Source organism: Macaca mulatta, chromosome 17 (assembly GCF_049350105.2).
Source record: "Macaca mulatta isolate MMU2019108-1 chromosome 17, T2T-MMU8v2.0, whole genome shotgun sequence".
In the NCBI taxonomy this organism is placed as follows: domain Eukaryota; kingdom Metazoa; phylum Chordata; class Mammalia; order Primates; family Cercopithecidae; genus Macaca; species Macaca mulatta.
The window spans coordinates 2,247,595-2,268,908 of NC_133422.1; the positions used below are offsets into that span (position 1 = coordinate 2,247,595).

At 41.6% G+C, this 21,314-nt stretch overlaps 1 protein-coding gene across 1 annotated transcript in view; it reads left to right on the forward strand.

Annotated features, from left to right (window-relative positions):
• The window catches only part of TPTE2 (transmembrane phosphoinositide 3-phosphatase and tensin homolog 2), an 87,926-nt gene that overhangs the window by 63,519 nt on the left and 3,093 nt on the right, over nt 1-21,314 (forward strand). Inside the window, exons 17-21 of the mRNA XM_077973768.1 lie at nt 8,250-8,311; nt 10,089-10,169; nt 14,117-14,222; nt 16,129-16,220; nt 20,135-20,227. Of these exons, the coding sequence (XP_077829894.1) occupies nt 8,250-8,311; nt 10,089-10,169; nt 14,117-14,222; nt 16,129-16,220; nt 20,135-20,227 (434 nt within the window). The remainder of the gene's footprint in view (nt 1-8,249; nt 8,312-10,088; nt 10,170-14,116; nt 14,223-16,128; nt 16,221-20,134; nt 20,228-21,314) is intronic.

Genomic DNA, 21,314 nt, shown 5'->3' on the forward strand with positions numbered 1-21,314 from the left:
TATTAGTTCTACTAATTTATCTATAGATTCTTTTGGATTTTATGGTACATGATTACGTCATATGAAAATAATAAATTGTATTTTTTCCATTTCAGTCATTTCTCTCCCCTAGCACTGGCTAGAACCTTTAGTACAGCGTAAAATGACAAGTGGCAATAGCAACCATCAACATACAGTTCCATTCTCAAAGGAAAAGCTTTCAACATCTCTCCAATTGCTTTATGAGTGTGTGTGTGTGTGCGCGCGTGCGTGTGTGTGAGAGAGCTACCATTTATCAGATTAAGAAATTCCTTGGCTGGGCGCCGTGACTTATACCTGTAATCCCAGCACTTTGGGAGGCCCAGCGGGGCAGATCACTTGAGGCCAGAAGTTTAAGACCAGCCTAGGCAACATGGTGAAACCCCATCTCTACTAAAAAATACAAAAATGTGCCAGGTGTGGTGGCGCATGCCTGCAATGCCAACTACCCTGGCTGAGGTGAGGGAATCACTTGAACCCAGGAGGCAGAGGCTGCAGTGAGCCAACATCGCACTGCTGCTCTCCAGCCTGGATAACAGAGTGAGACTCTGTCTCAAAAAACGAAACAAAACGAAACAAAACAAAACAAAAAAGAAAGAAAGAAAGAAAAAAGAAATTCCTTTAGTTTACTAAGAGTTTTTTTTTAATCATGAATGGATGTTGAATTTTTAAAGATTTTTCTGAATCTTTGAGATGATAATTTTTCTACTTTATCCTATAAATGAATGTGGTTAATTACATTGATTAAGTGGTAAACCAACATATTTCTGGAATAAACGTAATTGTGCTGTATTATTTTGTTAAATAATCATTATTTTATTATTAAATTGCCAGATCCTGTTTGTTAATATTTTGTTTAGGATTTTTAAATTCATGTCATCTGGGCAATTGGTTATAATTTTCCTTCCTCATAGTTTTTTTCAAATCTTGGCTTTGTAAAATGAGTTAGATTTCATTTTCTCTGTTTTTATTCTCTGAGTAAATTTATGCGTGCTGATTTTCTTCCTTCTTAAGTATAAAGTGAAATTCACCAGTGAAGGCACATTGGCCTAGAGTTTTTTCTGGAGGGAAGTCTTTAAATTATGGCTCAATTCCACATATAGAATTTTTTAATAATTTTATTTATTTTGCCCATTTTGGTAGATTATAGTTTTCCCAGCATTTGTCCATTTAATCTAACTTTGAACTGTCTTAACATCAAATTGTTCACAATATCATTTTACCATTTTAATGTCTACAGAGGTGTTTCTTTTCTTATTCCTTACATTGCTTTCTTGGTACCTTCTCCCCTTTTTTCTTTTGATTAGTCTCACCAGGGATTTATCAATTTTACTAGTCTTTTAAAAGTACCAAATTTTTGGCCTTATTGGTGGTCTCTATTTTTAATTTATTTTTTATTTCATCAATTACTATTATATTTCATATTTTCTTCTGCACTCTTTGGGTTAATTTGTTCTTTTCCTGACTTCTTGACATGGATAATTCTTAGAGTGTCGACCACTGTCTTTTCTATTTACCATTTAAGGCTACAAGTTTTCCCTTGTAGGGAAACAGGATTGTAGGCTACAAGAATTGCTTTAGCTTCATCCCATAAATTTTTATTTGTAGTGTTTTTATTTTACTTAGTTCAAACTATTTTCCAGTTTTGACTGTGCTTGCTTTTTTTTGACCCATGAGTTTTGTGGAAGTATATTTCCTTATTTCCAAACATGAAAATTTTGTATTTATCTTTAAATTTTTGATTTCTGATTATATTGTGTTGTGGACACAGAACATACTATGTATTTTTTTTCTTTTTTAGTTCTTTGAAAATTGTTTAGACTTGCTTTATGGCCCAGAATTTGGTCGATATTATCAGATGTTTTCTGTACATTTCAAAAGAACATGTATTATGCATTGTTGAGAACAGCGTTCTATGTACATCTATTTGTCAATTATTTTATTTAACTCTCCTCTATTCCTACTGACATTCTGTTTTTGTTTGATTGAATTTTAATAATATAATTCTTTCCTTCTCACCCTCTGTCATTACCTTGGAAGTCATATACTTCTTTTCTGTGTTTTTAGTAATTACTGTAAAGATTTCAACCTGCATCCTTGATTTAGCTATTAATTTTTATTTATGTTGAGCCTGCATCTAGAAATCTTCCTAAACTCTCTCATTAGATTAAGGAGTTATTCTACAGATTTACTTACCACACTGACTTTCTACACTGGTTAGGCCTGTGGTATATTGTTAAACGGAAGCAGTGAAGAGAGGGCATTTTCGTTTAATTCCAGGCTTTAAAGAAAATGCTGTCAATATTATGTCATTAATATGATGTTCCTGGTAGGTATTTTGGTAGATTCTCTTTGTTGAGTTAAGGAGGTTTCCTAGTGTTTGTTAATTTTTAAAGCCACAGGTGAATTTTAGTGAATGCTTTTTCCTGCATTATTGAGATAATTGTAAGGTATGTCTTCTTTAATCAATGAATATGATAAATTGCATTAATATAGATTTCTGATATAGGATGATTCTTGTACTCTTTTATTGTTTGTCTTTTAATGGGAAAAACACATTTGTTTTCTTTTTGAGCTTAGTTTTTTTGGTATAATGTAACTTTTATTTTAGATTCGGAAGTACATGTGCAGGTTTATTGGTAATATCGTGTGATACTGAGGTTTGGGGTATGATTGATCACATCCCCCAGGTACTGCGCATAGGACCCAATAGTTTTTCAACCTGTGCTCTTTTCTGCTGAGCCCCCTCTAGAACTCCCCAGTGTCCATTATTGCCGCCTTGATGTCCATGAGCACCCATTGTTTAGCTTTCACTTATGAGTGAGAACATACGGTATTTGGTTTTTCGTTCCTGCATTAATTTGCTCAGGATAATGACTTCAGCTGCATCCATGATGCTGCAAAGGAAATGATTTCTTTTTTTTTTTTTTTCGAGATGGAGTTTTGCTCTTGTTGCCCAGGCTGGAGTGCAATGGCGGAATCTTGGCTCACTGCAACCTCCACCTCCCAAGTTCAAGCAGTTCTCCTGCCTCAGCCTCCCAAGTAGCTGGGATTACAAGTGCCTGTCACCATGCCCAGCTAATTTTTGTATTTTTAGTAGAGATGGGGTTTCACCATGTTGGCCAGGCTGCTCTCGAGCACCTGACCTCAGGTAATCCACCTACCTCAGCCTCCCAAAGTGCTGGCATTACAGGCATGAGCCACCGTGCCCAGCCTGTTTTTTTGTTTTTGTTTTTCTTTTTGTTTTTTTAAGATGGAGTCTTGCTCTGTTATCCAGGCTGGAGTACAGTGGCGCAATCTCGGCACACTGCAACCTCCGCCTCCTGGGTTCAAGCGATTCTCCTGCCGCAGCCTTCTGAGTCACTGAGATTACAGGTGTGCGACACCACGCCCGGCTAATTTTTGTATTTTTAGTAAAGATGGAGTTTCACTATGTTGGCCAGGCTGGTCTTGAACTCCTGACCTCAAGTGATCTGCCTGCCTTGGCCTCCCAAAGTGCTGGGATTACAGATGTGAGCCACTGCACCTGGCCCATGGCTCTATTTTGAAGTATGTTCCTTTGATTCCTAGTTTCTTGAGTGTTTTTTTATTTTTTATCAAGAAAGATGTTGAATTTTATCAAATGCTTTTTTTTCTGCATCTATTGAGATGATCATGTGGTTTCTGTTTAATTCTCTTTGTGTGGTGAATCACATTTATTGATTTGCATGTGCTGGACCTTGTATCCTTGGAATGAAGCTTACTTGATTGTGAATTTTTTGATGTGCTGTTGGATTTGGTTTCCCAGTGTTTTGTTAAGGATTTTTGTGGCTGTCTTCATCATTGAGATTACCCTTTAGTTTTCTTTTTTTTATTGTGTCTTTGCCAGGTTTTGGTTTCAGGGTGATGCAGGATTCATGGAATGAATTAGAGAAGAGTCCCTCCTCAATTTTTTGGAATAGTTTCAGTAGAACTGGCATCAGTTCTTCTTTGTATATTTGATAGAATTCAGCTGTGAATACATCTGATCTAGGGCTTTTTTGGTTTGTGGGTGTTTTGTTTGTTTTTTTGGGATGGAGTCATGCTCTGTTGTCCAGGCTGGAGTGCAGTGCCATGATCTTGGCTCACTGCAACCTCTGCCTCTTGGGTTCAAGAAATTCTCCTGCCTCAGCCTCCCGAGTAGCTGGGATTACAGGCACCTGCTACCATGCCGGACTAATTTTTGCATTTTTAGTAGCAACGGAGTTTCACCATATTGGCCAGGCTGGTCTCGAACTCCTGTTCTCATGATCCGCCCACCCGCCTCGGCCTCCCAAAACGCTAAGAGTTCTTTAGGTTTCTATTAGGTCCAATTGGTCAAGTGTTGAATTTAAGTCCAGAATTTCTTTGTTAGTTTTCAGTCTTTATGATCTGTGTAATGTTGTCAGTGGGGTGTTGAAATCCCCTGACTATTGTTGTGTGGCTAAGTCTTTTCATAGGTCTAGAAGTATCTGTTTTATTAACCCACGTGAGCCAATGTTGGGTGCATATATGTTTAGGATAGTTAAGGCTTCTTGTTGAACTCCTTATCATTATGTAATGCCCTTCTTTGTCCTTTTTTACTGTTGTTGATTTAAAGCCTGTTTTATCTGTTTTAGGAATAGTGACCCCTGCTCTTTTTTGTGTTTTGTTTGTGTGATAGATCTTTCTTCAGCCCTTTACTTTGAACCTATTGGTGTTGTTACATGTGAGATGGGTCTCCTGAAGACAGCAGACAGATGGGTTTTGTTTTTTTAATCCAACTTGCCACTCTGACTTTTCTTTCTTTCTTTCTTTTTCTTTCTTTCTTTCTTTCTTTCTTTCTTTCTTTCTTTCTTTCTTTCCTTCTTTCTTTTCTTTTTCTTTCTTTCTTTCTTTCTTTCTTTCTTTCTTTCTCTCTCTCTCTTTCTCTCTCTCTTTCTTTCTTTTCTTTTCTTTTCTTTTCTTTTCTTTTCTTTTCTTTTCTTTTCTTTTCTTTTCTTTTCTTTCCCTTCTTGACAGACTCTCACTCTATCATCAGACTAGAGTGCAGTGGCACGATATTGGCTCACCACAACCTCTGACTCCTGGGTTCAAGTGATTCTCCTGCCTCAGCCTCCTGAGTAGCTGGGATTATAGGCATGTGCCACCACGCCTGGCTAATTTTTATATTTTTAGTAGAGAGAGGGTTTCACCATGTTGGCCAGGATGGTCTTGATCTCCTGACCTCATGATCCGCCCGCCTTGGTCTCCCAAAGCGCTGGGATTACAGGAATGAGCCACTGCACCCAGCCCACTCTGTGACTTTTAAGTGGTTTAAACCATTTACATTCAAGGTTAATATTGACATGTGAGCTTTTCACCCTATCATGAAATTGTTAACTGGTTTCTTTGTACTTTCTATTGTGTGGTTGTTTTATAGGGTCTGTGAGCTATGTAGTTAAGTGTGTTTTTATGATAGCAGGTATCATTCTTTCATTTCCATGTTTACAACTCCCTTAGGCATCTCTTGTAAGACTGGTCTAGTGGCGATGAACTCTCTTGGCATTTGCTTCTCTAGAAAAATGTTTCTATTTCTCCTTCAGTCATGAAGCTTAGTTTGGCAGGATATGAATCTCTTGATTATGATTTATTTTCTTTCAGAATTCTGAAAATAGACCCCTCAATCTCTCCTGGCTTGTGAGGTTTCTGCTGAGACGTCTACTGTTATCCTGATGGGGCTAACTTCGTATGTGATCTGGCCTTTTTCTCTAGTGCCTTTAGGGCTTTTTCTTTGACAGTGACCTTGGACAGTCTGGTGAGTATATGCCTTGGTAATGTTCATTTTTTATAGTATCTCACAGGTGCTGTCTGGCTTTATTGTACTTAGATGTCCATCTAGCAAGATTCAATACATTTTCTTGAATTATTTTCAAGAAATGAAATATGTTTTCCAGATTGTTTTCTTTTTCTCTTTCTCTCTAGGGAATACCAGTAATTTGTAGGTTTGGTCACTTTACATAATCTCATATTCTGACTTTCTTCACTTTTAAAAAATCTTTTTTCTTTATTTTTGTCTAACTGGATTGGTTCAAAAGACCAGTCTTCAAGCTCTGAAATTATGTTTTCTACTTTATCCAGTCTATTGATAAAGGTTTCAATTGTATTTTGAAATTCCTTAAGTGAGTTTTTTTAATTCCAGAAGTTCTGATTGATTTCTTATTAAGATGTTTATCTCTTCCACCTTTTCCTGGATTGATTTAGAAGTTTCTTTTTGTTGATTTCAACCTTGAATCTCATTGAGCTTCCTTGCAACCCAAGCTTTGAATTGTTTATTGTCATTTCTGAGTTTTCATTTTGGTAGGAAGCATTGCCAGAGAGCTGGTGTGATGCTTTGGTACTGTCGCTACATTCAGATTTCTCATGGTGCCAGAATTCTTGCACGGGTCCTTCTCTTCTGGAGATGCTAGCACTTCTAATCTGTGTAATTATTTTTGTTTGGGTAGGGTTTTTTCTTTTTCTTTCCTCTCCTGTATTATTATTATTATTATTATTTTCTTCTTTCCCTTTCCCTCCTCCCTAGGGGGTGGACTGTAGAGCGCGCTGGGTAGGGTGTTTTTGGCCCGTGCGCTTCTGTCTGCAGGTTTTATGCTGCGTGTGTGGTTTGACTACCAGCCAGTAGAGGGCGCCGTGGGTAAGAGCTGGCTGGTGCCGGAGCCGCTGGCCGCGCGCTTGGTCCCTGTTCATTGGGCGGAGCGCTCTGTTGCCTCAGGCGACGGGCGGGTTTCCGGGGCGCACAGTAATCGGAGCTCCCGCCTCGGCCCTCGGGGTAGCGGGACTGGGGGCACAAGATGGTGGAGCCCTGCAGGGAAGATCCCCCAGTCTTGTCCAGCTGGGAAAATGCCGGCAGCGTTCCCCTGTGTCTTTCCCTCGCAAAGTCTCCAAGTCTCGCCTCAAGTTAGCTCCAAGGCTGGGGAGACACAAGGCGCTTCCTCTGCCGGTGGCTTGGATCTCCGGTGGGAAGATGGGACAGAGGGGCTGTCTGTCTGTCTATCTGTCTGTCTCACACACCGGGGCGCCACTCACTCACTTCTGTCAGTCCGAAAATCCGGCGGAAAGATGGGACAGAGGGGCTGTCTGTCTGTCTGTCTGTCTGTCTCACATACCGGGGCGCCACTCACTCCTGTCAGTCCGAAAATCCGGTGGGAAGATGGGACAGAGGGGCTGTCTGTCTGTCTGTCTGTCTGTCTGTCTCACATACCGGGGCGCCACTCACTTCTGTCAGTCCGAAAATCCGGTGGGAAGATGGGACAGAGGGGCGGGCTGTCTGTCTATCTGTCTGTCTCACACACCGGGGCGCCACTCACTTCTGTCAGTCCGAAAATCCGGTGGGAAGATGGGGCAGAGGGGCTGTCTGTCTGTCTGTCTGTCTGTCTCACACACCGGGGCGCCACTCACTCACTTCTGTCAGTCCGAAAATCCGGCGGAAAGATGGGACAGAGGGGCTGTCTGTCTGTCTGTCTGTCTGTCTGTCTCACATACCGGGGCGCCACTCACCACTTCTGTCAGTCCAATGCTGTCATGGGGGCTGCTGGCCTGCCTTGTCCTCCCCAGGATCTGGGTGTCCTTCCTAATTCCCGGGAACTGCCATTGTCTTTCTTAAATTAAAGCGCACAGAGTTGGTCTTTAGGTCCTTGCTTGCTATTTCCAAATGACTGAGGCATGCTAAAGCCTGTCATCTGCCGTCCTGGAAAAAACATCCTTGCATCCTTAAGAGAAATGGCACTTGGTGTTGATACATGGTGTTTCTACATTGCTGAATTCACTTTAAAAATATGTGTATGTTTGTAAATCTACATTTGTATTTGAGACTGGTGTAAAGTTATCTTTTCTTCTACTGTATTTGTGCAATTTTGGAATCAGTTATATTAATATACTAAATGAGTTGGGAATTTTTCTTTTTTACTATTATCCAAAAAAATTATAAAAGACATGAATCATTACTTTCTTACAGATTTAGTAAAAACCTCCTCGTGTCCTTTTGTGGACAGGTGGTGAGAGATATTTTTACTGTAAATGTAATTTGCGTGTTTTTCACCTGTGAGGCGGAGGTTGCGGTGAGCCAAGATTGTGCGACTGCACTCCAGCCTGCGTAACACAGCAAGACCCTGTCTCAAAAAAAGAGAGAAAATCAACTTAAAATGCACTCCTTGAATATTTCTGAGTGTATTTTTATACCACGTATGTTCCTTGAACTAACTTCTTTTCTTTTCTAGGAAGAACTGGAACTATGATTTGTGCCTTCCTTATTGCCTCCGAAATATTTTTAACTGCAGAGGTATGAAAGATGTTCTACAAACTTTGTCTTATGATAACTGAGTTTGCTAGTTCTGAAACATCACTGGTAGGACGTTAAGATGATTATTTTAGTCATGATGCTTAGTAAAATTGTAATTCGAGAAGCAGTTTTTAGAAACTCTGTTTTCGATACTTTCTTGTTTACCATGCACTGGTTAGTAGCTGACTTAAGAATCTCTTTGGGCCGGGACAAGAGTGAGGTCAATGGGGTGCAAAATTTAAGGGAATGCTAAAAATTGCGATCATTAAAATAAATAATTTTAATGCAATATTTTAACAATAAAAATTAATGCAAAAAATTTATGATGTATACAATATCAACATTTTAAATAAAGACAAGACCTGTTGGGGAAGGATTAAGGTGAGGGGAGTAAAACCATGTTACACAAATAAAAAAAATTCAGTAATCAAGATGCTTCCCTCACTTCACCTGGCCCTGCTCTTACTCCTGCCAGTACCATGACTTCTTCCTTCCTCGTGAGAATAGTATCAAGCTTAATTAGATGACTCCAGCCTTGACCATCCTCACAACTCTTAGGTAGATAAAAAGCAACATTTCACAACTCAGAACAAAGCCTCTCCTGAATGTAAATGGCTTTGCTTAGTCAAGACATGGAGTCTGTGACCTCTAGAAATTTCTGATAAGACAAGGTGGGCTGTTTCCACTTAAAGCAGAGTTCTCAGTCATTTTTCTTTCTGCCATCTTCTTGCTGAGATGCTGCCATTTCCAGCAGCTCCGCTTGAGTTGTTTGGCCGACAGTCTCGGGAAGAGGTGGTGGTTACGCACAATGCCCAGCACTCAAGTTCCACCACCTTTGGTTTCTCTAATTTGAGATACACAGATTTTGAAAATGGATGTTCTAGGATGGTGTTTTTCAAGCTATGGATCATGATTTATCAGTGAGTTGTAAAATAAAGTTACTGGGTTGTAACTGACATCTTTTAAAAATAAAGTGGAATAGACCAGAATAGAAAATACCAAAAGGTTTAAATATTGGTGTGTGTGTGTGTGTGTGTGTGTGTGTCTCCTAGGTTTATTAATGTGGATTGCAGCTTAAAAAACAAACGTTTGACAGTCATTGACAGCTATTGATCCGGAGCCCTAGACTGAGATCCAGGGACCTGTATTCCAGGCCTGAGCTGCCTCTAACTGGCTGCAGCATCTCCAGGGCAGATTGCTTGGTTTTCTTTTGGTCTCACTGTTGTCATTTGTAATATGGAAAGAAGGGTTGGACCAGATGCTTTCTAAGGTCTTTCCAGCTCTAAAATTTTATGAATTTGTGAATGCTTGAATGAGAGAAGTCCTAATTTTGTTATTTTGGGTAGCCTCTACCCAAAGATCACTGCGGCCGGGCACGGGTGGCTCACATCTTTAATCCCAGCACTTGGGAAGCTGAGGCAGGCGGATCTCTTGAGGTCAGGAGTTTGAGAGCACCCCGGCCAACACGGTGAAACCCCTATCTCTACTAAAAATACAAAAAATTAGCTGAGCATGGTGGTACACACCTGTAGTCCCAGCTACTCAGAAGGCTGAGGCAGTAGAATCGCTTGAACCCAGGAGGCAGAGGTTGCAGTGAGCTTAGATCCTGCTGCTGTACTCCAGTCTGGGTCACAGAGCAAGACTACCAAAAAACAAAGAAACAAACAAATCACTGACTTTAGGAAAGAAGGTGGGCGTAGAAACACTAAGGGTACCTAATCTAGGAAAGGAAAGAGTGCAGATGAACCATGGTTGGATTGTACCCTTTTTTTTGTAGGAAAGCCTATATTATTTTGGAGAAAGGCGAACAGATAAAACCAACAGCAGTAAATTTCAGGGAGTAGAAACTCCTTCTCAGGTAAGTTTTCTTTTAAAAAGTGGGAGTTTTTTTTAGGGGAGTGGGTTAAGATTGCCACCTGTTACTTGGTTTCATTTTAGACCCTGGTGATCAGGCAGCAGCAGTTGGGTGCCCTGCAACAGGCCTTGGTCCCTCCTGAGTCTGAGGGTCAGGCTTCAGGTGCTGCCCACATGCTGGGGACTCTGGCTTCTCCCCAGAGCACCTGCTTTCTGGTCTATCCTGGTTATTGTTTACGGAGCTCAGGAGTTGATTATTTTCCCAAAGTAGGAAGGTCCAGTACCCAAGGCTGCAGGACCCTGAAGTTTATCTGAAATCACCAGCCTTTGATTTCAGTGTAAAAAAGATCCAAGTCCTTCACAAACCCTTACTAGGGCAATTCAACCCTTGCAAAACATCACAAAGACTGTTTTTGGATGACTCCTGGTGTGTGTGTGTGTGTGTGTGTGTGTGCGCGTGCGCGCGTGTGTGTGTCTTTTCTGTGTGTTGTCGGGAAGGTGTATTTTACAAGAGAAAATAAAAGGGGAAATAAACTTTCCAAAACCTCTTCCGTACACCAGACAGTGTTGTGCTTTCACATCTCTCGTTTAACACCCATAACACCCATAGGAAACACACACAGTTACTCTGTTTTTTGTTTTGGAAACATTTTGTTATGGAAAATTTTAATCATATACAAAAGTCCAGAGGATCATACAGTATATCCTCACATAGTCATCACATTGCTGCAACAGTCATTTCAGCCTGCAGCCAGCCACACTTTATCCATTCTTTGCCCGCTCCACTCACACCTCCCAGCCCCACTCTCCACTCTTACTTTCCCTAAATCTGAGTTATTTTTAAGGAAATTTCAGCCGTCAGATCATTTTATCCCACAAGCATTTTAGTATGACCTTTAAGTACTCTTAAAACAAGAACAAACCTTAACACTTTTTATCATGTCTAAAAATATTATACCTTAAAAATCCTTAATATCAAATTTGTAGTCCATGTTTGTTTCCAAAATTGTCTTAAAATCTTTGAAAATTTAGTTTGTTTAATCAGAATTCAAACAAAGTCCACATATTCATTTGGTTGCTGTGTCTCCTAAGTCTCTCTTAAGAATCTAAGTTCAGAGATTTCTCACCATTTTTTATTACTTGTAATTTGTTTATTGCAGAAACCAGGGTGTTTATCCTATAGCATTTATAACATTCTAGACTTTGCTGAACTATTCTAAGAGTTGTATATTCACTATCTCATTTATTATTCTCAGTAACTCTATGAGTAGGCACTGCTATGATTCTCATCTTATAAATTAGAAAATTGAGGTTCAGAGAAAGTAACTTTTGAACCAAGGACTGAAATCTCGATGTCAGTCTCTGAAGCTCGTGCTGTGCACAGCCTCATTTATTTTGCCTTTTCTATGTTGCCCCTGAAACCGAAGTGAGAGTGGGTTGGGAATTCCTAAATAGATTTGGATGAGGCTGTAAATGAGTTTTTCTGTCAGTGGTGGGAGCTGAGTAAGTACTCTTGGCCCCATTAGAAGAACACTGTAACTACTGGCCCCAAACCTTGACTTTGGGCCAGAAGAACTCAGCCTTATCCACTGACACTTCCCTCCCACACCCAAGCCCAAAACAAAACAAAGATAGTCATAGACCCTAAGCTAAAAGTAACAGGTGAATTTACTGAAGTGCAGCCCTAATCATGCCATTTCCATGCTCAAAATCTATACTATGTCCCCACTGCCAATGGCAATAAACTACATGTTTCAACCTGGCACTCAGGAGCCGCAGTTTGACTTTTCCAGCCTTTTCTTCCGCTGTGTGCATGCACACATCCCACACTCCACACATTTAGACTGTGTGCTTTTCCCAGCCTGTGGACACTTGATACCCTCATGCCATTGCTCGTGCCCCTTTTCCTAGAGTCCCTTTCCCTTCTCAGCCTGAAGTCATCTCTTGCTTTTTCAATTCTTAAAGCCCTTTGTGTTTCTTTTAGGGACCACATCACTTTGTGTTACTCTCTAGTTATTTGAAGTGGTGACTTCTGTATCCCTTTTAAAGGCAAAGCCCATGGCTTACCCATCTTTCCACCCCTTTCTCATAATATCTTCTTTGTTTGTAGTGAGTGCCTCCTATGTGTTGGTTGTATTAATTTCTACTACAAGTCCATGTTGTCTTAGGTTGTAGGAGAAGGAAGCATGGGAGTACAAGCAGCATGGGGGCCCTGGTGGTTTACAGGCCTTAGGGAAAGGTGGAGAATCTAGTGGCAGAAGTTAAGGGGATGCTAGATGGAGCTCCTTCACCAACTCTCCCCACACATCTCCCCATCCCCATTTCTTCTGCAGTCCTGCATAGTTTCCCTAACTTTAGTCCAGAACTAGCACAACAAAGGCTGCAACTGAATCTTCTCTGATTCACTGAAAAAGCAACACAGGGACTCAGCTGCACGTGTGAGAGCTCTGTTGGCAAGACCTCAGGACAGAGTGCCCTCTGTGTCTGCTGGTGATTCTCAGACACCATCACATTCTGATCCGGCGCTGTGGGCCATTCTATTGACTACATCTACTCCTAAGTTAAGGTGGCTCAAGCCTGTAATCTGAGCACTTTGGGAGGCCGAGACGGGCGGATCACGAGGTCAGGAGATCGAGACTATCCTGGCTAACACGGTGAAACCCCGTCTCTACTAAAAAAAAAAAAATACAAAAAACTAGCCGGGCGCGGTGGCGGGCACCTGTAGTCCCAGCTACTCGGGAGGCTGAGGCAGGAGAATGGCGTGAACCCGGGGGGCGGAGCTTGCAGTGAGCTGAGATCCGGCCACTGCACTCCAGCCTGGGCGACAGAGCGAGACTCCGTCTCAAAAAAAAAAAAAAGAACTTTCATGAGCCTTCCTCATGACTGGCCCTTTCTAAAGGAAAGTATGGCAGTTAGTTGCTTTAATGAACATTTCCCAATGGGTTAGTTACTTTAATGAACATTTCCCAATGGGTAAGGAACAGTCTGTGAACTTACGAGGTTTTTTTTGTTTTGTTTTGTTTTTAATTTTTGAGACACAGTCTTGCTCTGTCGCCCAGACTGGAGTGCATTGGTGCAATCTCAGCTCACTGCAACCTCGACCTCGCGTTCACGCGATTCTCCTGCCTCAGCCTCCCGGGTGGCTGGGTTATAGGGGCCCATCACCACACATGGCCTATTTTTGTACTTTTAATAGAGACAGGGTTTCACCCTGTTGGCGAGGCTGGTTTCAAACTCCTGATGCCAGGTGATCTGTCCACCTCGGCCTCCCAAAGTGCTGGGATTACAGGCAGGAGCCAGCATGATGGCCAACTTTTGAATTCTGAACCAGTTGATTCAGGACCAGAGCTCTTCACTACCTTGAAGAAAGATTCAGGGGAGAGCCATTATGAACAGCTTGCCCCGGGGAAAGGACAAGGCTAAGAGAATTCTAGGGCTTTGTGAAAACAGAATTGAGGAAATGCAAAGTGAAGAAATTCTAGCTGTCAGGAACCAGAGAAGAATGACAGGAAACCTGCTACTGAGGTATGGAGGCATCCTCTGGGGTTTTCACTTATACCATCTTCTCTCATGCCCAGGAAGCTGCTCTTCACCAAACCGCAAGCCTTCCTCCAACTCAGCCACAGCTAAGCTTCTGTCTGGACACTGATGATGCTGTAACTGTTCTGTCGTGCTGATTAGATGCCGTCTCAACCATAGGCAGCCTATAAACAGGACCTGGCTCCATCTTTGTTACTTCCCCATTGCTCTGAATTCAGTATTTTCCCCTCGAGGTAGATAGTTGCGAGGCAGCATCCCGAAAAACGCCTGGTTATATAAGGGCATCCAGTAAATGTTTTCTTAATTACTTACCTCCTTTACAAGCTTTAGGCAAAAAAAAAAAAAAAAAAAAGAAATGCTGACTTTAGACTTTTCATCTCCGCTTAAAGTAAGGTTTCTGTTGCTTTTCAGAATAGATATGTTGGATATTTTGCACAAGTGAAACATCTCTACAACTGGAATCTCCCCCCGAGACGGATACTCTTTATAAAAAGATTCATTATTTATTCGATTCGTGGTAAGTGCTTTATGTATAATTGAAGAATTGGGCAGGAGGGCCAATGTTCCCACTCTGGGAGGATTTCACTCATAGTTGTATATACAGATGATCTGACTCACACCTGTCTTCTTACATGTCCTCACACGTGATCTCCTCCTTCTGTATGCCCCTCCTCCTGCAATTGCCCATTGATTGCCAGCCCTTAGATGTTCTTCACTTTTTCTTTTCCATCACCAATTTGGGGGACTTCATCCCCTTCCTGTCTCTCTTGTTCTCGTTGCTCCTCTGGTCTCAACGCAGGGTGGACTTTTCAGGGCAGAGTGGGCCTCTGATGAGGGAGGAGGACCATGTGCCCTCAAAACTGCTTATTTCTCACAACCACCTCTAGTTCAGAGTTTGCCTTGGTGGAGGTGTCTCCAGATCTATCATTTTCTCACCTTCTTTTAGAGGCATATTTTTTTCTCATCACCTTGGGCTCTCCCTTTCCCCTCTCTCCTCCATCTGTAACCGTCTCACTCACAGCTTACACTCAGGGGAGGTGGGAAAGCAGGATGTGTCTGCGTGGAAGGGATGGGGCCTCACCACTCCCACTGCCAGAGAGGTAGCAGTGAGGCAATACTTCGGAACCCCTAAGGCAAACCTCTTCTGGCAGCCAGCTTGTGGACCTGAGATGGTGCCAGTGCTGGGTGCTATAGGTGCCGTGGTGCCAGGATGCTGGTGTCCACACAGCCAGCCTAGGATTTTTAGCCTTCTGAGTTTAGTTCTACATTTCACTGATTACTGGTCAACATCAATAGAAAGAAGTTCTGCACCAGGAACTGAGGCAAGAAACTGTGATTTCTAATGACAAATGAATATCATGGTGTTAGTGAAAACAAAATTAAATGAAAAGAAAACAAACAGCATATGAGATGATCTATCAGAGATAGTTAATACACTAGTTTATTAAGATATTTGTTTTAATTTTCTACCTTTAGTTTTGTACATATTTGAATTAAAATTAAATGTAGAGTTGAGAGGCAAGCAATAAAAGAATTAATTGACTGAGAAACCAAGTCTTTGAGGAAATGCTAAGGGAAGTGGGTCATTTGAATTGAAAAAAAGGAACAAAAAGCCTTTGTAAATATATACTGAACACCATGGGAATTTTTGAATATAACTATCCTATATTTTTATAGAGATTGCATCAGGAACTGGCCTTAAAGTAGGGCCAAAGTAGTTAAACTACAGTATTTATTATTAAGAATCATTATGATCAGAAGGCTGAAGAAAGCAACACATTAGCAAGAAAGGTTGCAAGTCACCTTCCCTGAATTTTCTCTGTTTCTTTTCTTTCTTTTTTTTTTTTTTGGAGACAGAGTCTTGTTCTGTTGCCCAGGCTGGAGTGCAGTGGTGTGATCTTGGCTCATTGCAACCTCTGCCTCCCAGGTTCAAGCAATTCTCCTGTCTCAGCCTCCTGAGTACCTGGGATTACAGGCATGTGTCACCACGCCTGGCTAATTTTTGTATTTTTAATAGAGATGGGGTTTCACCATCTTGGCCAGGCTGGTTTAGAACTCCTGACCTCAAGTAATCCACCCACCTTGCCCTCCCAAAGTGCTAGGATTACAGGCGTGAGCCACCATGCCCGGCCTACCTTCCCTAAATATTTTTTCTGGAAAGATAAAGTCATGGGATTCTAAGTCTTTGAAGCTGAACTGTATGTATTTTTTTTTTCTCTTCTCTAGTCTTATAAAATCTGCTTTACGAGACAGAACTTGGCTTGAAACCTTGTCTTTCAAAGACAAAATCCATGCAAGACCAAATAAGTAACTATTGATAGATTGTTAGCTTGGATAATTTTTTCTCTTTTTAATCCATGATGTTAATTGGTGAGACATATTGATCTTCACGCTAATCAACCTACCTTTGTAATTTCATTTAGGTGTTGGAACAGGCGGTGTATGTGATCTAAAAGTCCGAATAGTAATGGAGAAAAAAGTTGTCTTTTCCAGTACTTCATTAGGAAATTGTTCGGTAAGAGAAAACATGTGAATTGAAAAAAATCTGATGTTTAAGGCTGAATGTCAAACCAGCAATGTTCACCTCCCTAAACTATCACTCACCATAAAGAGATTCCCTAACGCTTTCTGGTTACCATCAACGTGGTGTCACTGGGTTTGGATGCAAACCAGAGATAAATTAACCTGTTTGCTCAAGTTTTTTCAGGGTGCTTTCCAGAATTTATTTCTCTTCAGTGTTGCTTTGCCTTTCACACTTCCACAGACTCTGAGCATGTTCCCAGGAATGTATTAAGGATTTTAATTTACATATCTGGTCATTTTTAGCGAATTCTCTTCTTCTCAGTCATTTTATCTTTTATTATATAGCACTGATTCTAAAATTTTAGTGTGCATGAAAACCACCAAAGAGCTTGTAAAGATTTACATTCCTAGGTTGTACCCCCAAAGTATGATTCGGGAAATCTGGAATAGGGCCCAGGAATCATAGACTTAGGAATGTCCCATGTGATTCTAAGTCAGAGGTTCTGTGGGATGACCCTGTGAGAAACAATGCAAGAGTGAATGAACTGGGGAGGAACCTCTTTATCCAAAGCAAAAGGGACCTGGTAGTCAGTGTTTTGCTACAATGAAGAAATGCCTACAACTATATACCTTTTCTGAAATAGTAATAAAGCATCCTTCATGTCTAATAACCATAAACTTTTAGAATTTCTACCCAGGCCTTTGTCTCAAATTCTCCTATTACTGATCCTGTTCCCTGCCACCCCCTCCCCTCTCCGCCACCCACTTTTTTTGGCGTCTCCCGACTGAGGGCATTCACCCAGGCCTGACCTTTGGCTTTCTGTTCTTAGCAAATGCTTTATTCTTAAAGAATGACCCATTCCCCTTGCTTCAACTGTTACTTGTTCATGTACCGAACAGATATTTATGAGCACCCACTGAGTTGTAGATGCGGGAGCTACAACATGAACAGTTTCCACTCTGACTCAAATGCATCAGCCAGTCCGAGTTATCAGTGAGCTTTCTCTCTGCTTCTGCAAGTGGCACCAGCTTCTTCCACTCAGGCCTTGGGCTTTGATTCTCTTCGCCTCGGCACCTAAATCCAGTCAGTCATCAGTCTCTGTAGATTATGCCTCTGACAGTTCTCTGTGTTCTTCTTTTCTGTTCTCACTGCCACTCATTGTCCAGAATCTCCTTTGCTCATGCCTAGATTTCTGCAGTGGTCTCCTTACCCTTTCTTTCTCCTTATACAATGCAGTATAGAGTCCTGAAATATGCATCCTGAAATATTGCTCTGATTGTGAAAAATTGTAGGTCGAGCAGAAGACACACTGTGTGCCCATGGTCAGAGTCAGTTCACACCTTTTGCTCAATGTCCTTATCTGTCAAATCAATATCACATCTCAAGTGTAATGGGAATTAAATTAGATAATATATAGAAAGTTTCTTTGTAAACTGTAAATCACTAAATAGTGTTATGTGTGATAATTATCAGGCCTCTCTGTCCCATAGGAAATGCCCCATTGTATTTTTCAACACCTTCACTCTTATATCCTTGGCTCTTGAGCTCTTGAGACATAATAGCCCTGACTTAATACCTGAGCTTTTTCTCATCAGTAGCTTGACCAGCAGACTTCATTCCAAATAAACTGGGTCATCCCTTTTGGCTCTTGGAACACAACTCTAATTTAGTTAGTTAGTTAGTTGGTTATTTCTTTCGTTCCTTCCTTTCCTTTTTTTTTTTTTTTTTTTTTTTGTTGTTGTTTCGTTTTCTTGAGCCAGGGTCTCATTCGGTCGCCCAGGCTGTAGCGCAGTGGCATGATCATGGCTCACTCACTGCAGCCTCAACCTCCTGAGCTCAAGCAATCCCCCAATTTTTTATTTTTTATTTTTTGTAGAGGCTAGGACTTGCTATGTTGCCCAGGCTGGTCTCACCCCTGGGCTCAAGCAACCTGTCCCACCTCAGCCTTGCAAAGTGCTGGGATTATAAACATGAGCCACACTGCCCGACATTGTTTGTTGTTGTTTTTCCAATTTTTTTCTTTTTTTTTTTTTTTTGAGATGGAGTTTTGCTCTTGTTGCCCAGGCTGGAGTGCACTGGCACAATCTCAGCTCACCACAACCTCTGCCTCCTGGGTTCAAGCGATTCTCCTGACTCAGCCTCCCAAGTAGCTGGGATTACAGGCATGCGCTACCACGCCCGGCTAATTTTGTATTTTCAGTAGAGACGGGGTTTCTCTCTGTTGGTCAGGCTGGTCTTAAACTCCCGACCTCAGGTGATCCACCCACCCCAGCCTCCCAAAGTGCTGAGATCACAGGCGGGAGCCACCACGCCCGGCCCATTTTTCTAATTTCTACTTTGTGTTATTGCTGGTCTTTTTCCCTCCGTTTGGACTGGATTCTGTTTTCAGAGCTCTTCTTCCTTTATCTAAACTGCTTCATGCCCAATTCGGTTTCTACCTCCTTAATGAAATTTTCTCATCCTGCACCTTCTGTTAACTAGCCCCCAGCAGTGCGTAACAGCACACCCAGTCTTTGTCATACAGATTGAGCTGTGTACCATTCTACTATTGTTTCTTATGTGTACAGCTCCCTGAAGGGGCCAACTGAGTCTGCACCTCTTATGTTTTTCACAGGGCCTCCCATAGACCTTTCCTATTGTGGGTGCCATTATTTACATGAGAGTGAGTCAAAGAAATAGCTTCAAAGTCATTCATTCCAAAACTTGACCTATCTTTGGTCACTCCATCCAGCAGCCTGCATTGGTCAAGTTCAAAGATCCCATTGACAAACACAAGAGTTCTGATAAAACATGATGAGCAGGGGGACCCTACTCTCCTCCTCCCTTGGGAGGGGCATGCAGGCCAACCCCCAAGTGTTACAGACCCCCGTTGTTATTTTTTAAATTTAGAAAATAAAAAACCATGATGAATTACACATTGCTTTTTGAATGTCAATGCTAGCTTTAACATTGTGAGCTTCTTAATGTATTCTCAAAAAAGGCCCTAACACATGAACATCAAATGACACACGTTAAATAATAACATTTAATTGATTAAAGTCTAATAGAAAATTCAATGCTTTTTAAAAGTGAAGCACTTTGGAAAAGTGCCTCATGGCTGAGCCTGTAATCCCGGCACTTTGGGAGGCCAGGGCGGGTGGATCACGAGGTCAAGAGATTGAGACCATCTTGGCCAACATGGTGAAACCCCATCTCTACTAAAAATACAAAAATTAGTTGGGCGTGGTGGCACATGCCTGTAGTCCCAGCTACTTGGGAGGCTGAGGCTGGAGAATCGCTTGAACCCAGGAGGTGGAAGTGCAGGCAGCTGAAATCATGCCACTGCACTCCAGCCTGGTGACAGTGAGACTGTCTCAAAAAAAAAAAAAAAAAAAAGTGGTTCATGATAACCCTCAAACATGTTGGCCTTTAAAAGACATAAACAACAGGTCGGGTGCAGTGGCTCATGCCTGTAATCTAGCACTTTGGGAGTCCCAGGCGGGCAGATCACTTGAAGCCAGGAGTTTGAGACCAGGCTGGCCAATAGAGTGAAACCCCATCTCTACTAAAAATTCAAAAATTAGCTGGGTGTTGTGGCATGTGCCTATAGTCCCAGCTACTCGGGAGGCTGAGGCACAAGAATCACTTGAACCTGGGAGGCAGAGGTTGCAGTGAGCCGAGATCACACCACAGCACTTCAGCCTGGGTGACAGTGAGACTCTGTCTCAAAAAACAAAACACACACACACATACAAACAACAGTATTGCAACTAGAAAAGGTTATTCATAATTATTTATACATGTGGTGATTGGGCTGTGAAACCAAAAGTACTTGATAAATATAGGACGTCATGATAAGTGAAAAGGAACTGCATTGTTACCATTATCTAGGTTCATAGTTCTCAGCTCCATGTGTTCATTCACAGATATTGCATGACATTGAAACAGACAGAGTGTTAATTGATGTATTCAACGGTCCCCCTCTGTATGACGACGTGAAGGTACAGTTTTTCTCTTCGGTGAGTGATCACAAAATAGCCTCTGCTGTTGTTCTTGTCTGGTCTAATGATTTTATTTAAGATTTGCTTTACTACAATTCCCAACAAGGGAGGGGGAGGAAAACAATAAATCAGATCTATAACAAATTTTTTTAAAGGAGCATATGTAATGTAAATAATTTTTGTTCATTTGTTTTTTTCTAAATTGTAAATTTTCTACATTTTTCTAAATTTACATGTATTCTCAAATACAAAACATACAAAATAAACAAAAAAAGTAAAAGCCAAGATGCTAAAAAAACCAAAAAAACTCAAAGGTATGTTTTACTGCATAGCAATGATTACGTTTTGTTTTGCACCTTTTTTAAAAAATTAAGAAATTGAGACAGGGTCTCACTCTGTCACCCAGGCTGGAGTGCAGTGGCACAATCATAGCTAACTGTAGCTTCAGCCTCCTGGGCTCAAGCAATCCTCCCACCTCAGCCTCCTGAGTAGCTGGGAGCACTGACGGGAAAGAGAGTTAGGTTTGGGTGACACAGTTGGGTGAAACAGAGAAGGCAGCACAATACAACACATGAAATAACCAAAGCAGTTTTTTATTAATTCCAGAGAGAAGAGGGCAACATGCTTTGCAGGGCCAACTGGAAGGGGGATCCATCCAGGCCTGTGCTCCACTGATGGGTGGGGAGCAATAGCGAGAGAGAGGGAGGGACCTGAGAGTGGAAGCCTTTATTGGGACGTGAGGTGCTACCTGAGCAGGTTTCCTGTGGGGAGGTCTAATTTGGTTTAACGCAAGCAGCCATGAGTCTCTGCTGTGACTGAGAGGTGGTTACTGATATATCCACATGGTCCCTGCAGAGTATGGGGGTCTGTGGGTTGAGTCAAGTAGGTTATATCCAGCTGTCCCATGATGAAGTGGTCACCAGGAGAAGGTTGTATGAGGCAGATATCAGCATCAGTCACATGGAGAAACCGGGAAGTGGTAAACTGGAAACTGCTGAGGATGACTGAACCCCACTTCTGATATCAGAAAGTCCAATTTATATTTAAAAGGGATGCTGAGGCAATAAAAAAATTATCAGAATTCACTACAATATACTTGGGTATA